This window comes from Pan paniscus, chromosome 21 (genome assembly GCF_029289425.2).
Source record: "Pan paniscus chromosome 21, NHGRI_mPanPan1-v2.0_pri, whole genome shotgun sequence".
NCBI lineage: Eukaryota > Metazoa > Chordata > Mammalia > Primates > Hominidae > Pan > Pan paniscus.
In genome coordinates, this window is record NC_073270.2 from 1,584,651 (window position 1) to 1,612,353 (window position 27,703).

Genomic DNA, 27,703 nt, shown 5'->3' on the forward strand with positions numbered 1-27,703 from the left:
GATCCTAGATTATTTCCACAGACCCCTCAAAGAAAGAAAACAGATCTTTACTACAAACCTCTTATTCTAAGAACAGTAATTCTTTAGCCATTAAGAGTCTATAACAGAGGTTGGCAGACCACAGGCCAAATTTGGCCTGATGTCTGCTTTTGTAGATAATGTTTTATTGCAACACGGCCATGCCTATTTGTTTGCATATTGTCTATGGCTGCTCCTGTGCAACAACAGCAGAGCTGAACAGTGTGACGAACACTACGTGGCCCACAAAGCCTAAAATATTTACTGTTTGGCCCTTTAAAGAAGTTTGCCAATGCCTGATTTAGGTCATCAAATCCAATCTGAAATGTTTCCAACCTCAAACTAAAGGGAACTGAGTAGTATAATCTTTGGGGTTTGTTAATCCCAGCCTTTCAGTCAGCCGATGTCGTTGGCCAAATTCTTGTCCTTCCTGAAGGGCAACTTGGGTTCCTACAGTTCCCAGGGCTGGGCAATCATATCTGTAACTTTCTAAAGCCTTGCTTGCCACAAACTGCATGAGCCAATGGAAAGATCAAGTATCTCTGCTGGCACAATCTCCTCAGGGGATTTCTAAGGCTCCAACAGCAGGCTTTATGTCAACTCTTGTTTAGTAAGAAAGCTTAGCCAACTTTTAGCAATTCTCTCTTCTAGGAAGCTGATCTTGTGACTACTGGGAACAAGATATTTGGTGACCCCACTTTAGAAATGTAAGTAAATTTTCAATTAGCATCTATAAGCAGAAATTTACACAATCCTTAGGACAATTACCCTTTGAGAACTGAGTTGAAGTTTACTGTTTTGTTGACTCTGAAGTGCCATAAAGTATACCAGAAGCTAGCACGTCAGGTGTTTTCATGAGTTTTGAAAATTTAATTTTAACTCACATAGGGGCACACAGAAATTACAAATATTTGTTAAGGGGTCAGTCCCAGCTATCTTACAAATACCCTTTTTCAAATTGTTCTAAATTATACTCCCACTAGACCCCATTCCATAACCCTTAGCACAAGGGTTCTGATACTATTAATTTTTATTTATTTATGTATTTAGAGACAGGGTCTTACTCTGTGCTACTGCACTCCAGCCTGTGCGACAATCATAGCTCACTGCTGCCTCAAATTCCTGAGATCCTCCTGTCACAGCCTCCCAAGTAGCTGGAATTACAAGCATAAGCCACCATGCCCAGCTAATTTTTAAATTTTTTGTAGAGACAGGGTCTCACTATGTTGCTCAGGCTGGTCTTGATCTCCTGGCCTCAAGCAATCCTCCTGCCTTGGCCTCCCAAGTAGCTGGGACTTACAGGTGCACACCACCATGCCCAGGTAATTAAAAAAAATTTTTTTTGTAGAGATGGGGATCTCACTGTGTCACCCAGGCTGGTCTTTTGATCTCCTGGCCTCAAGCAATCCTCCTGCCTCAGCCTTCCAAAGCGCTGGGATTACAGGTATGATACTATTAACTTATTAAAAACTTATATAGAGGTCCCTTCTTTCAACATACTTTACAAAGTTAATCTGCTGGCTTTTCTACCATCAATTGACTATTTAACAAAAAGAAGACCAATTTAAAAAATATTTAGTATTCAAGGTTCACTTACCTTCAGAATCTCATACATGTAAAATCGAATATCATAGTCTGTTAACGTCTGGTACAATTGCTGTTAAAGACAAATGTTTGAGCCATGAAATAATGCTGACAGAAAGGCATTTTTCACCCTCACTCACAGTAATTCAAACCAAGACTTGGCTCATTTACCGTTGTTCCAAGATCTGTCCATTCACTGCCCTCTATTTCTCCAACATTACATTAACTTTAAAGAGATACTTTGGGTCTTCAACTCTTACAAATGAAGAATTACTTAAACATATATTGCGGAAGCTATAATCCACTGTCAGAAACATACTGATCTAGATACGTTAACATGCACTGACACACACCTATCATTTAGTTTGCTTTTCATGTATCTTCAGACCTTCTCAAAAGAGGCATTTTGGCAAATATACTGCCTCCTTAGTGGGGAACTAACTCATCTTTGGCTTACATAGTTGGCCCTGCAGATCACCAGTGGGTATGCAGATGGCATGATGCCAAACCTGTTGAGTCAATTTAACAAAACTATTCTTGTTCCAACTGGAAAGTAAACTCTGTGAACAACTGTTATGTATCCTTTCCAGTTTCCAAAGAGTTGCAGAATGTTTTTTACATGGACATATCTTTTTTTTTTTTTTTTTTTTTTTTTTGAGACAGGGTCTCACTCTGCTGCCCAGGCTGGAGTGCCGTGCTGCAATCATAACTCACTGCAACCTCAAACTCCTGGGCTCAAGCGATCCTCCTACCTCAGCTTCCCCAGTAGCTAGGACTACAGGCGTAGTCACCATGCCCAGCCACAGGTACGTCTCTTTAATGGTTAGCAACGTCTTCTGACAAAGTTTTTCTTGGAATTATCATTCTGACTCTAAAGCAGTTCCTCTTCCTTTCTCCCTATCTCTGCAACAGAATTCACTAATTTATTAATATATAACATTCCGGATACTGGACTGGTGGAAAGGCAAATCCAAGATTTTTACCTCTTTTACTCCAAAAGAGTAGCTATATTCTTCTGTAAAATTGGAACTGTGTGAAATAAGTAGGCCACTGGATAGACTGGAATTCTGAGATATCTCTTATAGAGGTTTGTGTTATGGCAGAATTTGACATTATCCTTCCTCGATCCCTGCCTTTTAAGATCTATAGCCCACAGTTTATGAGGAATCCTAAGAAATAAGCAGTCCCTACTTTTATACATACAATATATTTCTTCCTGAAAACTATTGTTTAAAGCGAATTGCCATATGGCCAGATCCTAAGTGAACGTGTGTTACTGCCTTCATTAGGTTGAACATCAGCAGAAACTGTCAACTAAGTAGTGAGAAGTCAATGTGTTGGTCATTAAAAAGAACATTAAACAAATGGGCAAAATATCAAGATGCAGAAAGTGGGCACTGCTTATATAGGAGTTTTCTATCTTAAAATTTGCACTGTAAGGATGAAAAGCTTTTTAAAAACAAATGCGAAGCAAGCTCTTCTAACAGCATCATCCCCAAAGGCTATGTGGTCTAAAAACCCACTAGCCCGAAACAGTTGGTTATATATTATACCTTGAAGTCTGTGTTGTTTACGTGTTCAAAAACCAAGGCGGGGGTTCGTGACTAGGGGAAAAGAACAAAAACAAAAACACACATTAGCAATAGCCCTGACAGCTTTAATGGGGACAATGTTTGCGGATGCTGCGTGGTGAAATTTGGCAGTCCTCGCCTCAGTAGTAAGAAACCCTCTATTGCTACAAGCCCTCCCCGCTCTGATCATCACCACACTTAGGTCATTTTTGGGATGGATTTCAAACAGAAGACATGGAGCTGAAGTCTCACCAGGCTCTAGGCAGCCCGACAATGCGCCCATCGCCCATCGGCATCGGACCTGAGTTTGCAAAATGGATTAACACATTTCAGTTTCCAGTGCTACCAGTCTCTTAGCCTAGAAGAATAAGAAATAGTCTGTGGGTGGAGGTCTCTTTGAAAGAAAGACCCAAGCTAGTTAAATGGTATATCTGATTAGGCACTTTCAAAGCAGGACTTAATGATGAGGGTTGGGGGAGGGAACAAAAAGAGGCCAGTTGTGCTCCAGGTCAAACACCATCTCAGCTCTGGCGGGCCTTGCTAACACCTGCTATACTCACCACAGGGTCTTTTACAATGTCTGCCAGTGTGATGATGTTGGGACCTCCTCTCAAATTCTCCAAAATCTTTATTTCACGCTTAATTTTCTTCTTTTTTACTGGCTGAAAGGGGAAAAGTACATCAGCAAAAAAAAAAAAAATTTTCAGAGTATTTCAACACGTAGTGTAATACATAAATGATAAATGGCTTACTTATGAGCACCTTGAAGGAAGAAAATGTGTCACATTCGTCTCTGAATCCTTCTCCTAGCACTGTGCCAGGTATTCTGCAGGTACTTACAAATGTTGAATTGAAAGAAAAAAAGATTTCTATTCCAAAGACCAGACACTTCTGCAGAATTAGCATTTCAATCATCAGTCTTGATGTTAATGTTTTAAAACATGTTAAACATGTTAATGTCTTAAAACTTTACAAAGTAGCAATTTAAATCGTTAGTAATACTAAAGTATATCAAACTTTTTATCAATTAGGATGAAACATGGGCCCTTTCCATTTCTTCCTCTAATTAGGGCCAACAACAAGGATGGCAAAGACATCTTTGTGTAGCATAACCCTGAGGGTAAAGGGTGAGTCTTGGAGTCACAATGCTCAATGTGAAACCTACCTTTACTACCTGCTAGCTGTTAATGGCAAACTACATAACCTCTCTAAGCCTTTCATTAAGTGTAAAATGAGTAACAAGAGCACCCATCTCATAAGATTGTTGCAATAATCAAATGAGGTATTCGAAAGATTTCGGAATATGGCTGAAACATAACATAATAATAACTGTCTAGCCTGATCACCAATACTCTTTTTTTTTTTTTTTTGAGACAGAGTCTCGCTCTGTCACCCAGGCTGGAGTGCAGTGGTGCAATCTTGGCTCACTGCAACCTCCGCCTCCTGGGTTCACGCCATTCTCTTGCCTCAGCCTCCCGAGTAGCTGGGACCACAGGCACCCGCCACCATGCCAGGCTAATTTTTGTGTTTTTAGTAGAGACGGGGTTTCACCGTGTTAGCCAGGATGGTCTCGATCTCCTGACCTTGTGATCCGCCTGCCTCGGCCTCCCAAAGTGCCAATACTCTTATAAATGAACCCCTCCATTCTAAAGAGTATTCTGCAGAGGGTATCTTAAACATCCCTTTTGTCCTTACCCATCCTTTCCACATCTGTTCTAGTATGGAATCCTTTTCATTTTTTTCTGAGGAGGGCCTTGGTCCAACTGCACCTCCTTTATAAAGCCTTTTTTTTTTTTTGAGACAGAGTCTTGCTCTGTCGCCCAGGCTGGAGCGTAGTAGCATGACCTCAGCTCACTGCAACTTCCGCCTCCCGGGTTCAAGCAATTCTCCTGCCTCAGCCTCCCGAGTAGCTGGGATTACAGGCGCCAGCCACCATGCCCAGCTAATTTTTGTATTTTTAGTAGAGACAGGGTTTCATCATGTTGGTCAGGATCGTCTCGAACTCCTGACCTCATGATCCGCCTGCCTTGGCCTTCCAAAGTGCTGGGATTATAGGCATGAGCCACTGTGCCTGGGCTTATATTATAAAGCCTTCTTCTGAATAGTCTAAAACAGTGCTGGCCCAAAGGAAATATAATACAAACCACATGTGTAATTTTAAATGTGTTAGTAGCCACATCAAGAAAATTTTAAAAAGGACAAAATTAATGTACTTTATTAATCTAAAACCTTATTTTAACATATAAATCAATATAAAAATTATTAATCTATTTTACCTTTTTTTGTATTAAACCTTTGAAATCTAATGTATTTTACTCTTACAGCATATCTCAATTCAGCCCAGCCATATTTCAAGTGCTTAACAGCCTCACGTGGCCTGCGTGCCTGCTGTACTGGACTGTGCAGGTCTTTTCCTAGGGTGTTGGTCACCTCAGACTAGATGCACTGCATATAACTCTTAGAAGTTAAGTACATCTCATCTCTTCATTAACAAGATTGGTGGTTACTAAAGTTTGATGACCAACAATCACCTGGATTTTTTTAATATACAGACTCACAGAACCCACCAAGATTCACTAAATCAAAATCTTGAGAGGGAAACGGGGGATTTATTTTTAGATACTTTCCAGGCTGATGATCCAGGTCCAGAGACTACCAAATAATACTATAAATTCTTTTAACTTTGTCTTAAGCCTCAAGCACACGATAGCAGAAAGCAAGCAGATTTTGGAAACATTGACAGTTCTCAAAACCTGGCTTTGTGGTTGTGCAGTGTTCAGAAAAGCATTTAAATGTTTCTCATTGCTGAAAGGGACTATACTCGCCTGTTAGTGATTTACATACCACAGTTAGAACAGGTCCAATGCAAAGTGGTACCCAATAAATAGAAGCTATTTTACTAACGACTTCCATGTAGTCCATTGAATTCAACCCACGACCTCTTACCCAATACAATATCTACCTAAGAAACAAGATAATATAAGTCTTCTCTTCCTGCTTCAACTATTCAGATCTTTATAAACTGTTATATTATCTGGGAGATCTTTCCACCCTGCAGAGACTAACCCAACAACTTGCCTCCTGTTTTCCATTAACCCAACTGCTGGTTTTTTAGTGGAAAAAAAAGCTTCTGGTTGACAAAACTACTCTACAGAATGCTTCAAATCTATAAACTTAAAAAGCTGGTTTGTGACAGACCAGGCAGCTGACTCAGGCCCTAATTTAATGCGATCAATGCAACTTTTGTCTTATTAAATAAATAGGGGAGATTAAAAATTTTAAATATGGTTTACAAAGGAAATTCATCTATACTTACACCACCTACCCACAGTTACAGTAAAATATACAATACAGTTAGAAAGACTGAGCTGAAAAAAATCTTTCTAAATCACCCTTCATTCAAAATCATCAAGGGCTCACAATTACCTAGAAGAGACAGTCATATAATTTTAAGACTGCAAGAAAATGCAGAGATTATTTTTTCCAGGCCTTCGCCAACTTAATCTCTCTTTCCAAGTTCAACTCCTATGTATGGTCACATAACATCTTTCACATGGAATACTTCTCTCACCTTTCCCTCCTCCTCTTTTCTTATCTTGGTGCACTCTACAGCCTGCTTCCCTTCACCACTTCCACCAAACACCTATCCAAATCCTCCTCCCATTCAGCCTGAAGACAGCTCCTGGGAGCTTTTCCTAACTACTACCTTCTTCCGAACTGTAGACCCACTATTCATGCTTTTCATGTGGCTCTAAATAATAATATATCACCTCATTCTATCATATACCTTTCCATATGAATATCACCATACAATCACAAAGAACTCCAGTCTCCAACGTATGTATATATACACACCATTTTGTGTTTGATCCTTTTTGTTTTTTGAGACAGGGTCTCATTCTCCTCGCCCAGGCTGGAGTGCAGTGGTTTGATCATAGATCAGTGCAACCTTCAACTTTCAGGCTCAAGTGATCCTCCCACTTTAGCCCCTCGAGTACCTGCGGCTAAAGGCACATGCCACCATGCTCAGCCAACATTCTTTTTAATAGATGGATAAACATGTCCTAGGTTAAAAGGACTACTATGGGGCTAGTCACCCACATGTTTTGATTTCCAACCTAGTTCTCTTTCTACATATTTCAAGATAGATATAAATACTTAAACTCTCTGGTTCTCAAAGGGCATGTAAAGCACCCCAGCAATGCACAGGAATACTGTGGAACACTTTACATTTTTGAGGAAGACACATCAACCCATCGTTGGATCTGCCAGACACTGGGTGCACTGCCAGCTTGAGGTGGTTCGTAGTTTCAACATTAGATTGTGTTACACTCCTCGTGATGGATTGTGTTATACTCCTCGCGATGGCATATTTTTGTGAAGCTGGGTTTGCAGTAGTTGCTGTGGTAAAAAGCAAGTACTGCACAAAAATCAATGACAGGAAATGGGGGTGGTGGTGTCCAACCAATGACAACATTTGAAAAGCTGTGCAGCAACAGGTCTACATAACCCAACAGTAACAAATTATATAAGAACAAAATTAACTTTTTTCTTTTAATTTATGTGAATAACTTTTTAAATGGCTACCAAGTTGCTAAAATATAAATACTTAGCAGGCAGGCGCAGTGGCTCATGCCTGTAATCCCAGCACTTTGGGAGGCCGAGGCGGGCGGATCACCTGAGGTCAGGAGTTTGAGACCAGCCTGACCAATATGGTGAAACCCCGTCTCTATTAAAATTACAAAAATTAGCCGGGCATTGCTGGCGTGCATCTGTAGTCCCAGCTACTTGGGAGGCTAAGGCAGGAGAATCGCTTGAACCCAGGAGGCGGAGGTTGCAGTGAGCTGAGATCGCGCCACTGCACTCCAGCCTGGGCGAAAGAGCGAGACTCCTTCTCAAAACAAAAACAAAAACAATAAAAAAAACAAAACTTACTTAGCTATTTGGACCTTGCTACTTAATACAGAGAACTATGAGGTATTTCTTGACTTAGGAGTACCGTGAAAAATTAAAGACAGTATAAGTGTTATAAATTGAGAAAGTTTGGAAACTTCTACTTTTCAGTGTCAAATATGAAAAAGTTCCTGTGGTAAGGAACTATATGCTAAGTTCCCAATATATGACAGTGCACAGCATAGTTATAACTAAATTAAAAGTTGTACATTGGTCTCCCAGAGGCCAAATCTGGCCTGTGCATTGTTTTTTTAAAATCTTGAGCCAACACTTAAAAGTCAGGAAAATTCATACACAAATATAAATTTCTGGCTTTTATTTGCAAAACAGAGTATCAAGCAACAATGGACTTGCATTACTGCAGGGCAATCATCAGCTTTAGCTGAGAAGCAGCTAACTCCTTTTGAAGAGGCATGTGTTTCCCAGTTTGTTTCAGTCCCTATCACTCACATCATCTAAGCAAGGGCAATTACACCAGACTAGCTGCACTAATATCATCTGTCTGTCCCCCTCGAGTCCTGTGACTCCTCATCTTTACAAAGTAGAGGCAATGATTTATTTATTGAAAACAAAAGCCTCATTATATAATGAAAAGTAAAGGAAATAAGTATTAGGCAATAACTGGGAGAGAAGAGACTGTACCTTTGCTCCCTTACTCTGCCACAACCTAGCTATATGAGTCAACTCAAATCACTTCTCTTGCTTCAGTTTCCTGATCTGTCAAATAAGCAGAACTTGTTCTATTGAGTTCATAGGATACAATAAAATTTTATTTATTTGCTTTGGCACCAAAAACCTTTTAAATGCTGTTTTAAAAAAGTCTTCAAAACTATTTTTAAAAATCTATATTCCAAATACCTCTGAAATTATCTCTTGTACTCACCTTGAGAATTTTAACAACAACTTTTTCATTATTTGTGATGTTGATGGCTTCAAATACTTCACTGTATTTACCTCGGCCTAATTTTCGAACCAGCTGGTAGTCATCTTGATTTCTGTGGACACAAACAAAATGACTTATAAACGGTCAAATTATCAGCATCAATTCAACTTACAGGAATCTATTACCAGCAGGTGTAATAGAAATAAGAAGTATTTCAAAAAATTCCCAAATTGGTTTTTTTTTTGTTTGTTTTTGAGATGGAGTCTCACTCTGTCGCCCAGGCTAGAGTGCAGTGGCGCGATCTCTGCTCACTGCCAGCTCCACCTCCCGGGTTCACACCATTCTCCTGCCTCAGCCTCCCGAGCAGCTGGGACCACAGGCGCCTGCCACCATGCCCGGCTAATTTTTTGAATTTTTAGTAAAGACGGCGGGGGGGGGGGGGAGGGGGGGGTCTCACCGTGTTAACCAGGATGGTCTCGATCTCCTGACCTCGTGATCCGTCCGCCTCGGCCTCCCAAAGTGCTGGGATTACAGGCATGAGCCACCGCGCCTGGCCCATTGTATTTTTTTTTTTTTTTAAATTAGGTCAATTAAAATACGTGTGTTTCAAATCCTAGAATTAGAAAAACTTATACCTTTCAACTATTCTTTCTAATCCCAAACTGTTTACATCTTTATTGGCACATGACATGGAGCTGGCTTGTATTAAGGTTTGTTCTAAATACGTTTGTCTCCAACAAGAGACAGCTTTCCCCAAGAGAATAATTTTTTTTTTTTTTTTTTTTGAGACGGAGTCTTGCTCTGTCGCCCAGGCTGGAGTGCAGTGGCATGATCTCGGCTCGCTGCAAGCCCCGCCTCCCAGGTTCACGCCATTCTCCTGCCTCAGCCTCCCCTAGTAGCTGGGACTACAGGCGCCCGCCACCACGCCTGGCTAATTTTTTTGTATTTTTAGTAAAGACGGGGTTTCACCGTGTTAGCCAGGATGGTCTTGATCTCCTGACCTTGTGATCCGCCCGCCTTGGCCTCCCAAAGTGCTGGGATTACAGGCATGAGCCACCGCGCCCGGCCGGAGAATAATTTTTATATATTCTTGTCCCTTAGTGCTTGGTCCAGTGTTGGCACTTAGCAGGAACTAAAAACATTTTGCAAGACTGTTTCAATCTAGCCACACTTTGGCAGCAGCTGATTTTTAACAGGCCTCTTTGAAGGTAAATGGCTTTCAAATGTATAGGCTTAATCTATTTGCCCTCCAGGGCAAGCTCTGGGGATAGTCCATGTGTAGTACGAAGCACACTATAGATTGTAAACTATAATCAGCGATCCCCTCCTCTACATATACCCATATTCTGTGACCAATAAGCAACATCAGAGGTAATAAACAGAGGTAGAATAAGGGAAATGCCAACATTTTCCTCCTGCCCCTGCCTGCTTCCAGTGTAGAGCGCTTTGCTCTGAAGAATGACAAACACAGTTCCATTAAGGCCTACATTCTATCCTACTGGATAGAGTCCTGCTGGACCTACTAAGTAGCCAACATGAAGCAAACCAACCATCTCAACCATTCATTTTCCTCAAGACAAAAGGTACTAAAAACAATGGACAACATAATAACCATGGCAGGTGTAGGGGAAGAATGCTCCTACTTCTGGTTGAGTTCTCTTCCTATGGGAGGGCACACAAAACAAATGCCAGCAAGCAAACACAACCATGCCAAAAGCCCAAAAGGGCTCTTTAGTGCCATTTAAGCAGAACCAAGTGCAAAGCACTCAATTTGAAGATAGCGGCTGAAATTCCTATAGCAAACACAGTGTTACCTAGAGTCCAAAGCCTGTGACATAAGAGGAGAATTGTTAGATTATCAGTAGTAACAACGTTTATTGGTACTAAACCACACTGGCATTTAATGGTGTCTTTACAGCATACAGTGCCTCTGTATTCAGAAGCAATGTATTTACTGTTAAGAATCATGGCATACTCAAATTAGCTGGGTAGGGTGGAAGGTGCCTGTAATCCCAGCTACTCGAGAGGCTGAGGTGGGAGAATTGCGTGAACCCAGGAGGCGGAGGCTGCAGTGAGCCGAGATCACACCACTGCACTGCAGCCAGGGCAACAGAGCAAGACTCATTTCCACACACACACATACACAAATTCATGGCATACTCAAGATTAAAAATACGCCCTATGACAATTTAGGGAAGCCATCCACTAACCACTTACAGGTTACGGAAATCACATGCAGTCAGATATAAAATACAGCATACAGGAGCTGTAGCTTTAGTTTTCAAATTGCTTTCTTTTGCACTTGAATGTCAAAATGCTTTTATCACAAAAGTATGATCTGACCAATTAAATGTCTACCACATTGGGACAGGAAATGCAAACATCCAAATGAGTCTGCACAGAGAATTAGGAGGGCAAACACAGCTGTTCAGGCAGACTACAACTGTTCAAGATAGAATTGGGGCTGAATTCCATGCTAAGACATGCCTAGTCTCAGGATAAGGGCAAATGTTTAAGAATTTAATTGTTTCTCATCAGAAAGAAGTTACCTCTTTGGAGAACTGCTTCGTCCTCCTGTATTAACACGAAACAACATTCTCTACCTCAAAAATACTTTATGTAAGACTTTGGTGTTTTCAAAGTCTCTCAAGTATCAATTCTCACTGATCTGCAATGCCCTTGGCTTGACAAGCAAGCTGATAGGTAACTTTTTGTTGCCAGGTGCCCATACAGAATACCGTCATGCGTTATTTAATGACATTCTGAGAAATGTGTTAAACATCAGAGTGTTTACACAAACCTACATGGTATGGCATATTACATACCTAGGGTATAGCCTACGGCTCCTAGGATACAAATGTGTACCGTAATAAATACTTGAGGCAATTGTAACACAATGGTATTTGTGTATCTAAACATAGAAAAGGTAATGAATGCACTGTTGATGTTACGATGACATCACTAGGCCACAGACATTTTTCAGCTCTCTTATAATCTTATGGAACCACTGTCCTACATGTGGTCTGTCATTAATTCAAACGTTGTTGTGTGGTGCATGACTGCATATACATCATAGAAAAGGATAAGAAACTAAAATGATTTTTAAATGGTAAGCCCATTAAAATTGTTCACTTGCCAAAGCAACTCTGCTTCTTCACTGCAAAACCAAATTTTCAGCTCAAAAGAAGAAAACACAAATTGGGCTTTGATCCTGAGGTATACACATACAGAGTCATGGAGGTTTTCTGACAAAAACTACTCAACAGATCCACAAGATTCAGCCCTTTGAGTGAGTATAATGAAGTCAACAAAAACAATTACCCCCATTCCACCACATGTGACTCGTAATCCCAGTATTCTCGAGGTCTGTGTGTATTAACATCTGTGTAAACTCTGGCCCTGCTTGGCACGGGTCCCGACATGTCAGACAGGTTGGCGGACAAAGCTGGACTTGATGTTTGGAGATCTGGCAGTCACTGTGTTCAGAAGCAGCTGGGGGTAAGACCTTGTTTCAGACCTGTTTTCTTCAAACTGCAGAAACAAAATGCACAAAGTCCAAGGAATCATTTACAGAAGGTATATGGGAAGGAAATAATCTTACAAATTATAATGGCCTGAAATATACCTCTGGCTCTCCTACCTACAGCCAATAAATATAGCTCAACTGTGTTAACCAGTGCTTCCTATAACATGAGAAGAAAAATCCCAAGAAATACAGTAAACTGATATTTGCTTTAATCATATTTTGCCAAGTATCCTGTTACCTCTGCAGGCAAAATTTGAATGATTTTTGTAAGATAGCCTGGAAGAGAAAAATGGCATTGAGGATAGATACATCAGCATTACCACTAGTTATATACTCTACAAAAGGTATTGGCAAGAAAAATACTTTCCTTTCAGCAGCTTTCTGTAACTTAAGTAGGGGTGCTAAAAGGTTCTAGAATGGCGGCAAAGCTAAGAGTACAACTTGCCATTCTGACTCATATTTGATGAAACCAGGAAGAGAATAAAGGCTTGTTCTCATACATCAAAGCTCCATGTCATCTTATGCCAATCCAAATCTTTTGGGGGAACCTTAAGGTAATAATCAGTAGACCCTTGATCACCATTTGAAAGACACACTTGGTTTCATTAAATTTAAAAACAGAAATCAGTAATATTCTCTTTATATTTAATACAGGAGCTTAAAAACTGGTATAAAACAGTAATACAGATTAGCTGAGCTAACGCAAAATTTGACACCGGGGGAAAATAAGTAAGATGTTAGAAATATGCTATCAAATCAGGTTCCTTTCCAATGATGTCTTCCCTATCTCCTACAGCATGTGCTGATTCCCCTCATTATGCATTTAGATGAAATTGTATTGAGTCTCCAGATTGTGATAACGTGAGAAGGATACAACACGTATGCAGTCTCCTGGCTGAGACAGCATAACTTCAATTTGTATGTGTGTATGTATTTTAAGACAGGGTTATTCCACTGCCCAGACTGGAATGCAGTGGTGTGATCATGGCTCACTGAAGCCTCAACTTCCTGGACTCCGGTGATTCTTTCATCTCAGCCTCCCAGGTAGCTGAGACTACAGGCACGCACCACCACCCTCAGCTAATTTTCTGTATTTTCAGTAGAGACGGTGTTTCACCATGTTGCCCAGGCTGGTCTTGAACTCCCAGGCTCAAGCAATCCTCCCACCTCAGCCTCCCAAAGTGCTGAGATCACAGATGTGAGCCACCGCACCCAGCCATAACTTCAATTCAATTACCAGGAAACATTCAGAAAAAGAGGAAGTGTCTATTTAAAAAGGGGGAAGGGGTGCTATACTTCTAAAACATGTCCATAGCATAAAAGACAAATGGAGGCTGAAGAGACATTGCATAAATGCAATACTCTAGACTGTATCCCATATGCAGGAGGTGGAGGTGGGGATGCTATAAAAAACAGTATCGACAGAACTGGAATTCAGAGGGTATTAAATTATTGTATCAATGTAAATTTGTGAAGTTGGTACATAATCACAATAGTTAAGAGAATATACCTATTCTTTTTTTTTTTTTTTTGAGATGGAGTTTCGCTCTTGTTGCTCAGGCTGGAGTGCAATGGCATGATCTCGGCTCACCACAACCTCTGCCGCCTCCTAGGTTCATGTGATTCTCCTGCCTCAGCCTCCCGAGTAGCTGGGATTACAGGCATGCGCCACCATGCCTGGCTAATTTTGTATTTTTAGTAGAGATGGGGTTTCTCCATGTTGGTCAGGCTGGTCTCAAACTCCCGACCTCAGGTGATCCGCCCTCCTCGGCCTCCCAAAGTGCTAGGATTACAGGCGTGAGCCACCTCGCCCAGCCCAAGAATATGTCTATTGTTAAGAAATTTTCCTGAAGTAATTAGAAGTAAACAGCCATGATGCATATAATCTACCCTAAAATGATTCAGGAAAAACATGTGCCCACACGTTTACATGTGTATATATACAGCACACATGACTGCACACTCACAAATGATAAAACAAGCTGGGTAAAATATTACAATAGGTAAACGTGCGTAAAGGGAATAGAGATGCCCTTTGTACTATTTTTATTTACTTTTTGTTGAAATCTTCTTATTTGAAACAAGGTCTCCCTCTGCAGGCCAGGCTAGAGTACAGTGGTCTGATCACAGCTCACTGCAGCCTTGACCTCTCAGGCTCAATCAATCCTCCCACCTCTGCCTCCCAAGTAGTTGGGACCACAGGCATGGGCTACCACACCTGGCTAATTGAATAATTTTTTTTTTTTTGTAAAGATGGAGTCTCCCTATGTTGCCCAGGCTGGTCTCAAACTCCTGGGTTCAAGTGATGCTCCCACCACAGCCTCCCAAAGTACTGTGATTATTGGAGCGATCCACCATACCCAGCTTGTTGAAACACTTTTTTAAATTGTGGTAAAATATACATAACATAAACTTTATGGCCAGGCACAGTGGCTCACTTTGGGAGGCTTAAGAAGGTGGATCACTTGAACCCAGGAGTTCGCAACCAGTCTGGGCAACATGGTAAAACCCCATCTCTACTGAAAATACAAAAAATTAGCCAGGTGTGCTGGTGTGTGCCTGCAGTCCCAGCTCCTTGGGAGGCTGAGGTAGGAGAATCACCAGAGACCAGGAAGTCGAGGCTACAGTGAGCTGTGATTGCACCACTGCACTCCAGCCTGGGTGACAGGAGAGAGACCTCATCTAAAAAAAATAAAAACTGCCATTTTATCCACATTTAAACCTAAAGTTCAGTTGCATTAAGTATATTCACATTCTTGTGCAGTAATCACCAGATCATCCACTTCTACAAATTTTTACCATCCCAAATGAAAACTATGTATCCACTAAACACTAATTTTCCCTCCCCTAACTCTTTGCAACCACTATTCTATTTTCTGCCTGAGCTGGCTATTCTAGGAACCTCATATAAGTGGAATCAGACAATATTTGTCCTTTGTTTTGTTTATTTAATTTAGCATAATGTCTTCAAGGCTGATCCATGTTGTAGCATGTGTTAGAATTCCAATCCTTTTAAAGGCAGAATGATATTGCACTGTGTATATATATACACACACACACACACACCACATTTTGCTTATCCATTTATCTGCTGATGGACACTTGAGTTGCTTCCACAGCTTGGCTATTGTAAATAATGCTGCTATGAACATAGGTGTACAAATATCTGTTTGAGACCTCGCTTTCAAATCTTTTATGTATATATCCAGAAGCGGAATTGCTGAACCATGTAGTAATTCTATGTTAATTTTTTGAAGAACCAGCATATTGTTTCAACAAGCTGGGCACGGTGGCTCACTTCTATACAGCAACTGTATCATTTTACACTCCCAGGAACAGTGCAAAGGCTACAACTTCTCTACATCCTTACTAACACTTGTTATTTTCTGTTTTTTGCTTGTTTTTATAGAGACAGGGGTCTTGCTTATGCCCAGGCTGGTCTTGAGCTCCTGGCCTCAAGGGATCCTCCCACCTCGACCTCCCAAAGTGCTCTCAAAATAGGCTGTGCCTGGCCTATTTTCTGGTTTTCTTCTTTTTTTTTTTTTTTCAGTAACAGCCCTCCTAATGAGTATGAAGTTGTATCTCATTGACTGTGATTTTAATTTGCATTTCCCTAATGATTAATGATGTTGAGCATCTTTTTACATGCTTATTGGCCATTTGTATATCTGTTCTGGAGAATGTCTATTCAAAGCTGTTGTCCATTTTTTGATTGGGTTGTTTTGTTTGTTGACGATGCATTTGTTAACTATACTATTTTTTTGTTGCTTACAAGCTGCTCATCTTTCCAAGGTAAGCTGTAACTTAGCTACGACACCCAAAGAGAAGCCAGAAGAGATACCTCCTTATGCCCATGGTGTCGGCAGCTAAAGGCTTTCAGAAGAATAGCAAGACTGGGATGGAGATTAATTCTCTATTCCTTAACCGTGACAAACACAATTAATGATACTCCACTCCAAATATATGAGATCAAAAGATTCACATGCTGACTTATGAATTCTCCCACCCAAAAAACTCCTGTAACTTGCCTCTGTTCAACTCAAACCTTCTGAGGTTCCATAAATGTACTAAATGACCAGAAAACAACAAAGTAATTCAAGTACCAAAAGTCTTTAAAATTATTTCTATTTCTTTGATTTTGTAAAACCTGGGTGACATTAATCTATCTTCACTTAATATCAGTTAAAACTGTAAACGCACACACACACACACACACATCAAACATGCAAAAACCAGATGTTTTCTTATAATTTTTCTTCTTCCCAAAGAAATAAGGTCATCTATGTTGTAGGATTGGTGACTTTCTGTGACTACTATGCCTGCACTGACAGCAATGAAAGACACTAGGAAAACAGTAGATAAAGGTGTGGGCATGAATATGGCCAAAATAGTATAAACAACAGCATGAACCCAACAGAAATACTGTCCCCAGAAATTTATTCCTTTTAAAATACTAAACTTTTAAATTCGCAGCCTCTCCTCTGACAGGAAACAGCATCTTTCTCTACATAACCTTTACAGCCACTTTACTCTTCTGGTTAACATTTTATATGTGTAAGACAGCCTTCATCTGTGGATCTCAAAGCCCTTTTCCTATGCTTAAAAGTGATCTCTCTGCTGGGCTTTTCCCAGCTTTGGTTCATCACTTATAAACCCTGTCTAACTGTGCTTGCAGACTGAAGGGAAGATGAAGTGAGATGATCTTCCAGAAAGGGCTTGGAAACATGAAATGCATGTAAATTTGTATTAAGTAATTACTATCCCCTAGCTCCTTAGTGAAAGCTAATAAGCAGAAACCTATCTTTACAGGCTGGAACCTTCATTCTTTAAAATACAAAAATTATAGTAGCCGTGGTTAACTCCCGGCCACTGAGGGCTAACTCCCAAGTATACATGACATTACAAAATGAGTCCTCATTTCTCCCTGGAAACCATCTGACATATGGAGAATAGCCAACTCCTATTACTAGTCATGTACATTCTCATCACCCAGTCTTCTTCTGCCGTTTCAAGGCCCTGGCATCCTCTGTGAGGAGTGGGAAAAGACTAATTACTAATGAAACTCTTGAGATTCTCCAGTACTTGTCTGAATGACCCTTGAAGCTTTGGGGCTCATCAACTGGGACCTAATTTATGAACTAGCAGATCTGATTCTCCACTGGGAAGACAACAAGCGTTAACTGTTTTTGCAGTACCCCCAAAGAGGTGCTTCACCTTACTGTCACGCATACCAAATAATCTGCTTATGTAAGAAAGGTATTCACATGAATTTCAAATGGCTGGCCTTCATTAATTATATGGGAAAATAAAAGAGAGGATTCTTCAACTGTGACTCTGTAACCTCAGATAGATAAAAGGGTACTAAGGGATTGGGGGTTAAGGGATGGTGATAAAAAGGGGATGTGAAGCCCAGTGTGGTGGCTCATACCTATAATCCCAGCACTCTGGCAGGATCACTTGAGCCCAGGAGTTTGAGACCACCCTGGGCAACACAGCGAGACCTCCTCTCTACATATAACATAAAAATGAGCTGGGTGTAGTGGAGTACAACTGTGGTCCCAGGTACTTGGTAGGCTGAGGTGGAAGGATCACTTGAGCCTGGGAGGTCAAGGTTGCAGTGAGCCATGATCTCACCACTGCACTCCAACCTGGGTGACAGAGCAAGACCCTGTCTCAAAAACAAACAAACAAAAAACAAAAACAAGAGGGGATGTGAAAAGACAGAAAAGGGAGGTCAAAGACCAAATATTATCATTATTATTTTTTTGAGACAGGAGACAGGGTCTTGCGCTGTCACCCAGGCTGGAGTGCAGTGGTGCAATCTCGCTCGGCTCACTGAAACCTCCACCTCACCTCCTGGGCTTGAGCAATCCTCCCACCTCAGCCTCCTGAGTAGTTGGGACTATAGCTATACGCCATCAGGCCCAGCTAATATTTGTATTTTTTGTAGAGACAAGGTTTTGTCATGATGCCCAGGCTGGTCTCAAACTCCTGGACTCAAGTGATCCACCAGCCTCAGCCTCCCGAAGTGCTGAGATTACAGGTGTGAGCCACCATGCCCAACCAAGATAAACATTATCTTATTTAGAAATAGTATTTCACTTATACCTCTGCAAATGCATATGTATATCACATGTAGGCTAACAGGAAGAAAACACACAGACTACATTTCTCAATTTTTGGTTTGATTCTTCCCTACATTCCTTATTTTGTCCATCCCTTAAATATATAACCATCTACTATGAAAAAGTACTATCCTAGGCCTTAGGAATATAAGTGAGCAAGGCAGAACAGGGGTGAGACAAGTATGCCATTAAAGATTTTACCTATGGACTAAGGGTAATAGAAATTCATTGAAAAGTTTTAAGCAGAAAAGTGACCCATACATATTGTTTTTAAAATTTTTACTCTGGCTGAGTGTGGGACAGGACTTAGGGAGAAGGCTGTTAACAGTAGCACATGTGAGAGAAATGATGACCTAAGGTGGTGGCATGTGGAGATCAGTGGACTAACATGAGGAACAAAATTTATGGTGTAAAATCAATAGCTCTGAGTGAACTGGAAAATGCTGTATGAAGTGGGAGGTGACTCTTGGATTTCTTGCTTGGATTTCTTGACAGACTGTTGGTGCCATTCATGGAGATAAGAGTGCACAAGATAGGTTTTGGACTTAAGGTTAAAATGGCTTTGAATCATTCAAACGAAGATTCTGAATAGGCAGTTAGATATTACAAGTCTGGAACTAAGAGTTTCTCAGCTTTAAGTATCTAATTCTTCCAACAACTCTACGAGGCAAGCATTAGTTTCTCTAATCTACAAATAAGAACAGCCTAAGTTCAGTAGCTTGACCAAGAATATCCAATACAGTTACAGCTGGGATTCAAAGACAGTGAGTTGGCCTCCAAGGTTCAAGTCTTCTCACTCCTACAGAACACAATCACTTTCTACTGCACATTCACACACACACACACCAGTCTTCAAATCTTAATTTCTCAATTGGACCCTAAGTTCTACAAAGTTAAGAACCATGTTTAATTTACCTTTTTAATTTACAGTACCTAGCCTAAGGCTTTGCATTTTGTAGCACGTTCAGTAAACACTATTTGGTGATCAAATTAATCTTGGTTTATTTTTTAAAAATGAAATGAAAATGAAGTTGCATCCAAAGTATAGGGTGTTCCTAAATACTTCAGGTCATCTGGTACGCAACTAGGAGAACTGGAAAACCAAGTCAAAGGTTCTTGAGTAATTGTTCCCTTCCCTCTCTCTTTCCCAATACTACAGCTTCTATTAAATCACAGGACTACAACTAGGATTTGTCTTTTTCCCCTCGATAATTCAAATTAAGAGAATACTGAAGAAACTTGATTTTAGCAATTTTTATAGCAGCTTATTTGGAAGATGGAAAAAGTGCCTGAGTCCTAGATATTTGGAAGATCAATTCTCCTCTCCACTGTTCATAATACTAGTATATCTTAAGGCAATCTAACAGAAAATGCACTGCCTTTCTTATTAAGTTCCATTTTAAATTGTCTTAGTGCTTACTGTTCCCATGTAATTGCATAAAAGGAGGTGTAACTTTAGTGGCTAACCATTTCAGACCACTACATCTACCTTAACACCGTCAGAATGACTTTGAAGACATGGCTAGGTCTTGTATGCTCAACGTTTAGCCTAACGGAAGCCAATTAATCAGCTACGAAAAAAGTATCATGTCAATGAATTTTTCCCGACTGAAGTCAGATCACATCAAAGCCAACTGCATTGGTCTGCATGACCTATTCTTTAATAAAGTATAAGTAAATAAAAAGAAAATGCCATTAAACCATAAGGAAAAATTGTCCATTGCCAAAATCATAAGTTTACTGATATACACTGAGTACAGCAGAATTAATTTCAATAAAAACTCCTCTTGCCCTTAGCTAGTCCCTCCTTCTAATCTCTTATGTTCAGTTGTTATTTTTCAATTTGGCAACTAAAAAGAAAACTAGAGGCTTAGTAACAGTCCAATACCAGAAAACTATACAAACAAGTTTGCTTAGTCATTTCTGCTAATGTATTTTTATTGATGAATTTCCTAGTATCAGAAATGGAAAAGATCATTCTAGAACTTTAAGTCAATTTTTGAACTGTAATATAATTAGTTCTTTTTAACCCTAATGTTTATTAGTCTCCATCTTAAAAGGAAAAAAAAAATCTCCTTCTCATCCCTAAATGAACCATAGCAAATGAACAAGATCTCATCATCATCCAGACAGGACAAAGATTTCTATAGCAAAGAATGAGGAATGTGCTTAGATTGCACTGACTGCATGGTTTAGGACTGCTTGTTTAGAGGAAAAGCAGCTATACAGGAAGACACCTTTTATGCACTGCTGCAGAGAATGAACTCTTTTTCCAAGCAATCAGGCAACATAAACTGGTAAGAGACAAACAAGACTTGTGGAACTCAGCGAGACCTTAAATATGTATACTTTTCTACCTTGCTACAGAAGCAAAGAGAAAAATTCAAACTTGCCCATTTCCCTTTACAAAAGGGGCACTGATTAGAAGGCCAACTTAATACAAAAAAGCACAAGTAGCTAATGTTACCTGAATTACTTATTTCAAATGTCCATACTTAACCTTAATTTCTTTCTTCCTTTCAAATCAAGAGCAGAATGCTCATACAGCAAGCATTTACTGAACGTTTACTATATACCAGGAAATGTGTGCCTGACTGCCAGAAAGGCATTCTTTCTCTTGGTCCTGGTGAAAGTATCTCTGCCCTCAGACAAAGAAAACAGACCATTACAATCTCAAGTGATCAGTGCTTGAAACAATTAAGTCATGGTGGTGTACAGACGTTGAAGGGTATTTAAACTATCACCAACCCATCATTCATTCAACAAATATTTATGGAGTACCTAAAATGGGGAAAAACTGTAAGAGAAAAAAAAAACTGCACTTAAAGTACGCACAGGAATTATTCAGATGGAAAACATTAAAACAAGAAATTGCAAAGCGTAACACTTTAAAGCAAGTTAAGAATTTTAAAGACCTATAATTTTGCACCCTAAAATGACCAAAGGCTGGCACATTTTGTTATCTTCTATAAGAAACACATCATTGGATGCCACATGCAACGTGGCATCAGGTGTAAAAAAGCACCTGATGTGCTTTTTTTGCACATCAGGTCAGCAACCTTTTTATATCTGATTTGGAGACTATTAGTTTACTTGACTGTTACCATTTTGTGCTTAAAACAAACAATATCATTAATTCACAAGCTTTGGAATTCTTTCTCTTTATTTTCTTTTCTCTACTTCCAACACTAATCAGTTCCTTGTTGCCCAAGCTGGAGTGCAGTGGCACAATCGTAGCTCACTGCCACTTCAAATTCCTGGGCTCAAGTAATCCTCCCACCTCAGCCTCCCAAGTAACTGAGGCTACAGGCATGTGTCACCACGCCTGGCCCACTCATCTTTAAATAAGACAGAGAAGTAATTATAGCCAAAAGGGAATAGAAAATGCAAACCCAGAGACATAAGCAAGCAAGGAAGCCTGGAAAGCCTTTGTTGATCCTGAAAATTAGAATTTTGTTCTCACATAAACCAAAGCCCAGGGCTCTCACAAGACAAAAAGTCTAATAGGAGGCCCTCTTCATAAGGTGGGACTTCAGAGGCATACTTCCTAATGGTGAGAGTGACTAGGGAGTGGAAGATCCAGGGAGGAATTAAAGCCCTACTGGAGGGAATATCATATCTTAAGCTTGTTTTAAGGTGGTCTCTGGATTAGTGCCCATGCATACCTGATATAAGCAAGCTCTCCATGGAGGAAAGTACCTTACTGTGGGCCTCAAATGATTACTACAAATATCTATTTTTATTTTTATTATTTTTTATTTTTTTGAGACAGAGTCTCGCTCTGTCACCCAGGCTGGAGTACAGTGGCCTGATCTCAGCTCACTGCAAGCTCTGCTTCCTGGGTTCACGCCATTCTCCTGCCTCAGCCTCCCGAGTAGCTGGGACTACAGGAGTCCGCCACCACGCCCGGCTAAATTTTTTTTTTTTTTTTTTTTTTAAGTAAAGACGGGGTTTCACCGTGTTAGCCAGGACGGTCTCCATCTCCTGACCTCGTGATCCACCTGCCTTGGCCTCCCAAAGTGCTGCGATTACAGGCGTGAGCCACCGCACCCAGCCAATTATTTATTTTTAAATACAATGTCCTAGCAGATCTCAAAAAACAAGAGGAAAAATATAGTGAAATCGTTTGATATACTTTTTTTTTTTTTTTTTTTTTTTTTGCGACAAAGTCTTGTTCTGCCACCCAGGTTAGAGTGCAGTGGCACGATCTCAGTTCATTGCAACCTCTGCCTCCCAGGTTCAAGTGATTCTCCTGCCTCAGCCTCCAGAGTAGCTGGGACTACAGGTGCATGCCACCATGCCCGGCTAATTTTTGTATTTTTAGTAGTGAGGGGGTTTTGCCATGTTTTGGCCAGGCTGGTCTTGAACTTCTGACCTCAAGTGACCCGCCCATCTTGGCCTCCCAAAGTGCTGTGATTATAGGCATAAGCCACTGTACCCAGCCAGTTTGATATACTTTTAATTGGTACTAGCAGAAAAGAGAATGGGATAAAGGCAGTAACTGAAGACAGTTGAAAATATCCCAGAAGCAATTAGACACAATCAAATTCCAGAAGCAAACAATTTCCAAACAAGATCAATAAAAAGAAATCTAAAACCAAACAAATAATTACAAAATAGCAGGAAAAAACAAAGATGAGTTGGGTGTAATGGCACAGGCCTATAGTCCCAGCTATTTGGGAGGCTGATACAGGAAGATTGCTTGTGCCCAGGAGTTGGAGGCCAGCCTGGGCAAAACAGCAAGACCTTGTCTCAAACAAAAACAAAAAACTAAAGACAAGCAAGTACAGAAAAAGGCAGATTATATTCAAAGAGCAACATTAGAACAGCTGATTTTTCAAAACCAACAATGAAGCCAAGTAGTTTAATACCTGCAGTGTGCTGAAAAAAATAAATAGCCGCCCAATTAAAATTCTGTTATCAAGCAAATGTCTCTAAAGAAAAAAGAAAAACAATCCCATTTTGGAAGGTCTGAGTTGAAAGAAAAAATAAAGAGCAAAAAAGAGGAAAATTTACAGACAGCTCCAAACAAACACTGATTATACAAAAGAATAACAATACCTTGAGGAGCTTTAAAACATAGAATACATAACAATAAAAACACAGTGTATTGAGGAGATTTCAAAGTATTCTTTCTAAAGGTCTTTTATTATATGAAAAGAAGATAAAATTATAATATCAGGTTTTGCTAAGTTATAGCTGCAAGTCACAACATGTATGACAACTAATTACAGAATAAAAATAGCATATATTTCCAAAACAGAAAGAGGAAAAGTAAAATCATAAAAAGAATCCAAAAGAATGTTAAGAAGGGAGAAGAAAAAAATCTAGAACATAAGAAGCATAGGGGAAAAAAGTTGAATTGGAATATGATTAATTATATTAAATATAAGTGGAATAAATTATCCAGGTAAAAGACAAAGACTATCATATCAGACTGGATTAAAGAAATCCAAATGAACCAGAATAATCCAAACAATTCTGAAATATAATAAAGCTGGAAGAATTATACTATCTGATTTTAAACTTATTACAAAGCTATAGTTGTCAAAACAGTGTATTGGCAAAAGGATAATACATAGATCAAGGGAACAGAATAAAGAGTACAGAAATACACTCATACAAATAAGGCCAATTAATTTTTGACAAAGGTACAAAGGCAGTTCAATGGAGAAAGGACATATATACATATATATATAAATATATATATGTATTTTTTTCGAGATAGGGTCTGCCTCTGGTGCCCACGCTGGAGTGCAGGGGCATGATCTCAACTCACTGCAACCTCCGCCTCCTGGGTTCAAGTGATTCTCCTGCCTCAGCCTCCAAAGTAGCTAGGACCACAGGAGTGTGTCACCACGCCCTGCTAATTTTTGTATTTTTAGTAGAGACGGGGTTTCACCATATTGCCTAGGCTGGTCTCAAATTTCTGAGCTCAACTGATCCACCCGCCTTGGCCTCTCAAGTGCTGGGATTACAGGCATAATAATCTTTTGTTTTGGAAGACTTGGAGATCAATATGCAAAATCATAAACTTCAATCTAAATCTCACACTTTATATAAAGATAATTCATAATGAATCACAGGTATCAATGTAAAACTTGGGTCAGATGCGGTGGCTCATGACTGTATAATCCCAGGCTGGGTGACAAGGCAAGACTCTACCTCTGGGGGAAAAAAAGATATAAATGTAAAATTATCAAACCTTCTTGCAACCAGGGGTTAGGCAGAGTTTGAAGACATGACATTAAAAGCATGGGCTGTAAAACTGATAAACTGAACTTCATCAACGTTAAAATATTTCTGCTCTGTGAAAGACACTATTAAGAAAATAAGCCAGACACAAGAAGAATGTATTTGCAAATCACAAATCTGAATAAAGAACTTGTATCTGTAACATATAAAAAACTCAATAAGAAAACAACTCAATTTAAAAATGGGCAAAAGACGTGAACATACACACCACAAAAGAAGATACACAGATAAGTATATGAAAAGATACACAACACTGCCAGACAGCAGGGAAAATGAAATTAAATCATACCACTACCACTACCGATTTATTAAAATGGCTAAAATTAAAAAAAACAGAAAACAAAACTGACTATACCAAAAGCTGGTGTGGATGCAGAGTAACAGTAACTAATTCATTCCTGGTAGGAATGCAAAATGGTTTTGGAAAACAGTTTGGCAGTTTCTTATAGAGTTAAACATGTACTTAAGCATACAACCAGCATTCCCACTCCTAGGTATTTACTCAAGAGAAACGGAAACCCGTATCTACACAAAAACTTACACACAAACATTTAAGGCAGCTTTATTCATAATTGTGAAAAAACAGAAACAACCAAGGTGTCCAACAGTTACATGAATAAACAAATGGTTTGCCATGTGATGCTTAGCAATAAAAAGGAACAAATTACTGATTTGTGCAACAAAATGGATGAATCGTTTTTCTTTTTTTGGTAGAGACAGGGTCTCGCTTTGTTGCCCAGGCTGGTCTCAAACGTCTAGCCTCAAGCAATCCTTTGGCTTCAGTCTCCCAAAGTGCTAGGATTACAGGTGTGAGCTGCTACACCTGACCAACATGGTGAATCTTAAAAGTGAAGAAGCCAGAAACAAAAGGCTACATATTGTATACTTCCATTTATATCAGGGGTCCCCAATCCCCGGGCCATGGGCCTGTACCAGTTCATGGCCTGTTAGGAACCAGGCTACACAGCAGGAGGTGAGCAGCGGGAGTCACTCGCATTACTGCCCGAGCTCTGCCTCCTGTCCCATCAGCAACAGCATTAGATTCTCATAGGAGAACCCTATTGTGAACTGCACATGTGAGGAATCTAGGAGGTGGAGCTCAATTTTCCTCCTTTAAGGAAAGGAAATAAGTAAGCATGGAAAGAGAGCCTAAATTTCTCCCTTTCCATGCTTATTCATTACAAGGGTATTCCTAAGTCCAATGGGCTTGGAAAGGGAGAAATAGCAACTCTATAGTAGAAAAACCTGGCAGACTTTACTGAAATATCACTAGTGTTAAGTCACTTTGACATCATATGCCCCTGATATAATGTGATGAGAAGGGCACTTCACCTCTGTGGTAGTCTTCTCAAAAATCCATAACCACAATTTAATCTTGAGAAAACATCAAACCTGTATTGAAGGACATTCTATAAAATACATTACCAGTCTTCTTCAAAAGTTTCCAAGTAATGAAAATTAAAGACAGACTAAGAAGCTTCACAGACTGGAGGATACTAAGGAGACATGATGACTAAATTAATGTGGTATCCTGGACTGGCTCCTTGAACAGAAAAAGGATACAACTGGTAAAATCCAAACAAAGCCTGTAGTTTAGTTAATAGTATTATACCGATGTTAATTTCTTAATTATTTTATTTATTTATTTATTTTTAGAGATGGGGTCTCACTTTGTCACCCAGGCTGGAGTGCAATGGTGTGATCCTAGCTCTCCCAGTTCACAGCAGCCTCAAACTCCTGGGCTCAAGCGATCCTCCTGCCCCAGCCTCCTAAGTAGCTAGGACTACAGGCACATGCCACCATGCCCACCTAACTTCTGAGAACCAGGTTGGTCTCAAACGCCTGGCCTCAAGCAATCCTCCCCACCACGGCCTCCAGAGTTACTGGGATAACAGGTGCGAGCCACCATGACTGGCCCAGTTTCTTAGTGTTGATGACATATCACGGTTATGGCAAGATGTGAACATTAGGATATACTGAGGGAAGCATATATGGAGATTCTATCTGTAACTTCTGTAAACCTAAAATTTTCAACATTACAAGTTAAATACTGCCAATATTTAACTTGAAATGCTAAAGAGGATGAGATGCTAGAGAAGATGAGGAAAAACTGAAACTCATACATTGCTAGTGTGAACGCAAAATAGTACTGTATAGCCATTCTAGAAAACAGTTTGGCAACTTCTTTATAAATAAGTTAAATGTACATTTTTCATATGACCCAGCAATCCAACTCACAGTTATTTACCCTAGAAAAATGAAAACTTAGGTCCACAAAAGCCTATAATGTTATGTTCACAGCAACTGTATTCATAATCACCAAAGAATGAAAACCAAAATGTCCTTCAAGGAGTGAATGGATAAAAATAACTATAGTCTATCCATAAATGGAATACTACTCAGTAATAAAAAGGAACTAACCATTTACACACACAATAACTTTGATGAATCTCAGAGGCAGTATGCTGAATGAAATAAGCCAGTCTCAAAATATTACATAATGTTTGATTTCATTTATATGACACTCACGAAAAGATAAAACTGTAGTGAGGTTGGGCACGGTGGCTCACGCCTGTAATCCCAGCACTTTGGGAGGCCGAAGCGGATGGATCACAAGGTCAGGAGATCGAGACCATCCTGGCTAACACGGTGAAACCCTGTCTCTACTAAAAATATAAAAAATTAGCCGGGAGCGGTGGTGGGCGCCTGTAGTCCCAACTACTCGGGAGGCTGAGCTTGCAGTGAGCTGAGATCGCGCCAATGCACTCCAGCCTGGGCGACAGAGCAA

At 39.9% G+C, this 27,703-nt stretch overlaps 1 protein-coding gene across 2 annotated transcripts in view; it reads right to left on the minus strand.

Moving 5' to 3' along the window:
* CSNK2A1 (casein kinase 2 alpha 1) overlaps positions 1 to 27,703 on the minus strand; it is a 62,572-nt gene that overhangs the window by 14,941 nt on the left and 19,928 nt on the right. For both annotated transcript variants that reach the window (XM_008974710.4, XM_008974711.5), the window contains 5 exons: positions 12,331 to 12,540; positions 9,010 to 9,121; positions 3,734 to 3,835; positions 3,156 to 3,206; positions 1,616 to 1,675 (listed from right to left, as the gene is read on the minus strand). In XM_008974710.4, the coding sequence (XP_008972958.1) occupies positions 1,616 to 1,675; positions 3,156 to 3,206; positions 3,734 to 3,835; positions 9,010 to 9,121; positions 12,331 to 12,431 (426 nt within the window). In that variant the 5' untranslated portion in view covers positions 12,432 to 12,540. The remainder of the gene's footprint in view (positions 1 to 1,615; positions 1,676 to 3,155; positions 3,207 to 3,733; positions 3,836 to 9,009; positions 9,122 to 12,330; positions 12,541 to 27,703) is intronic.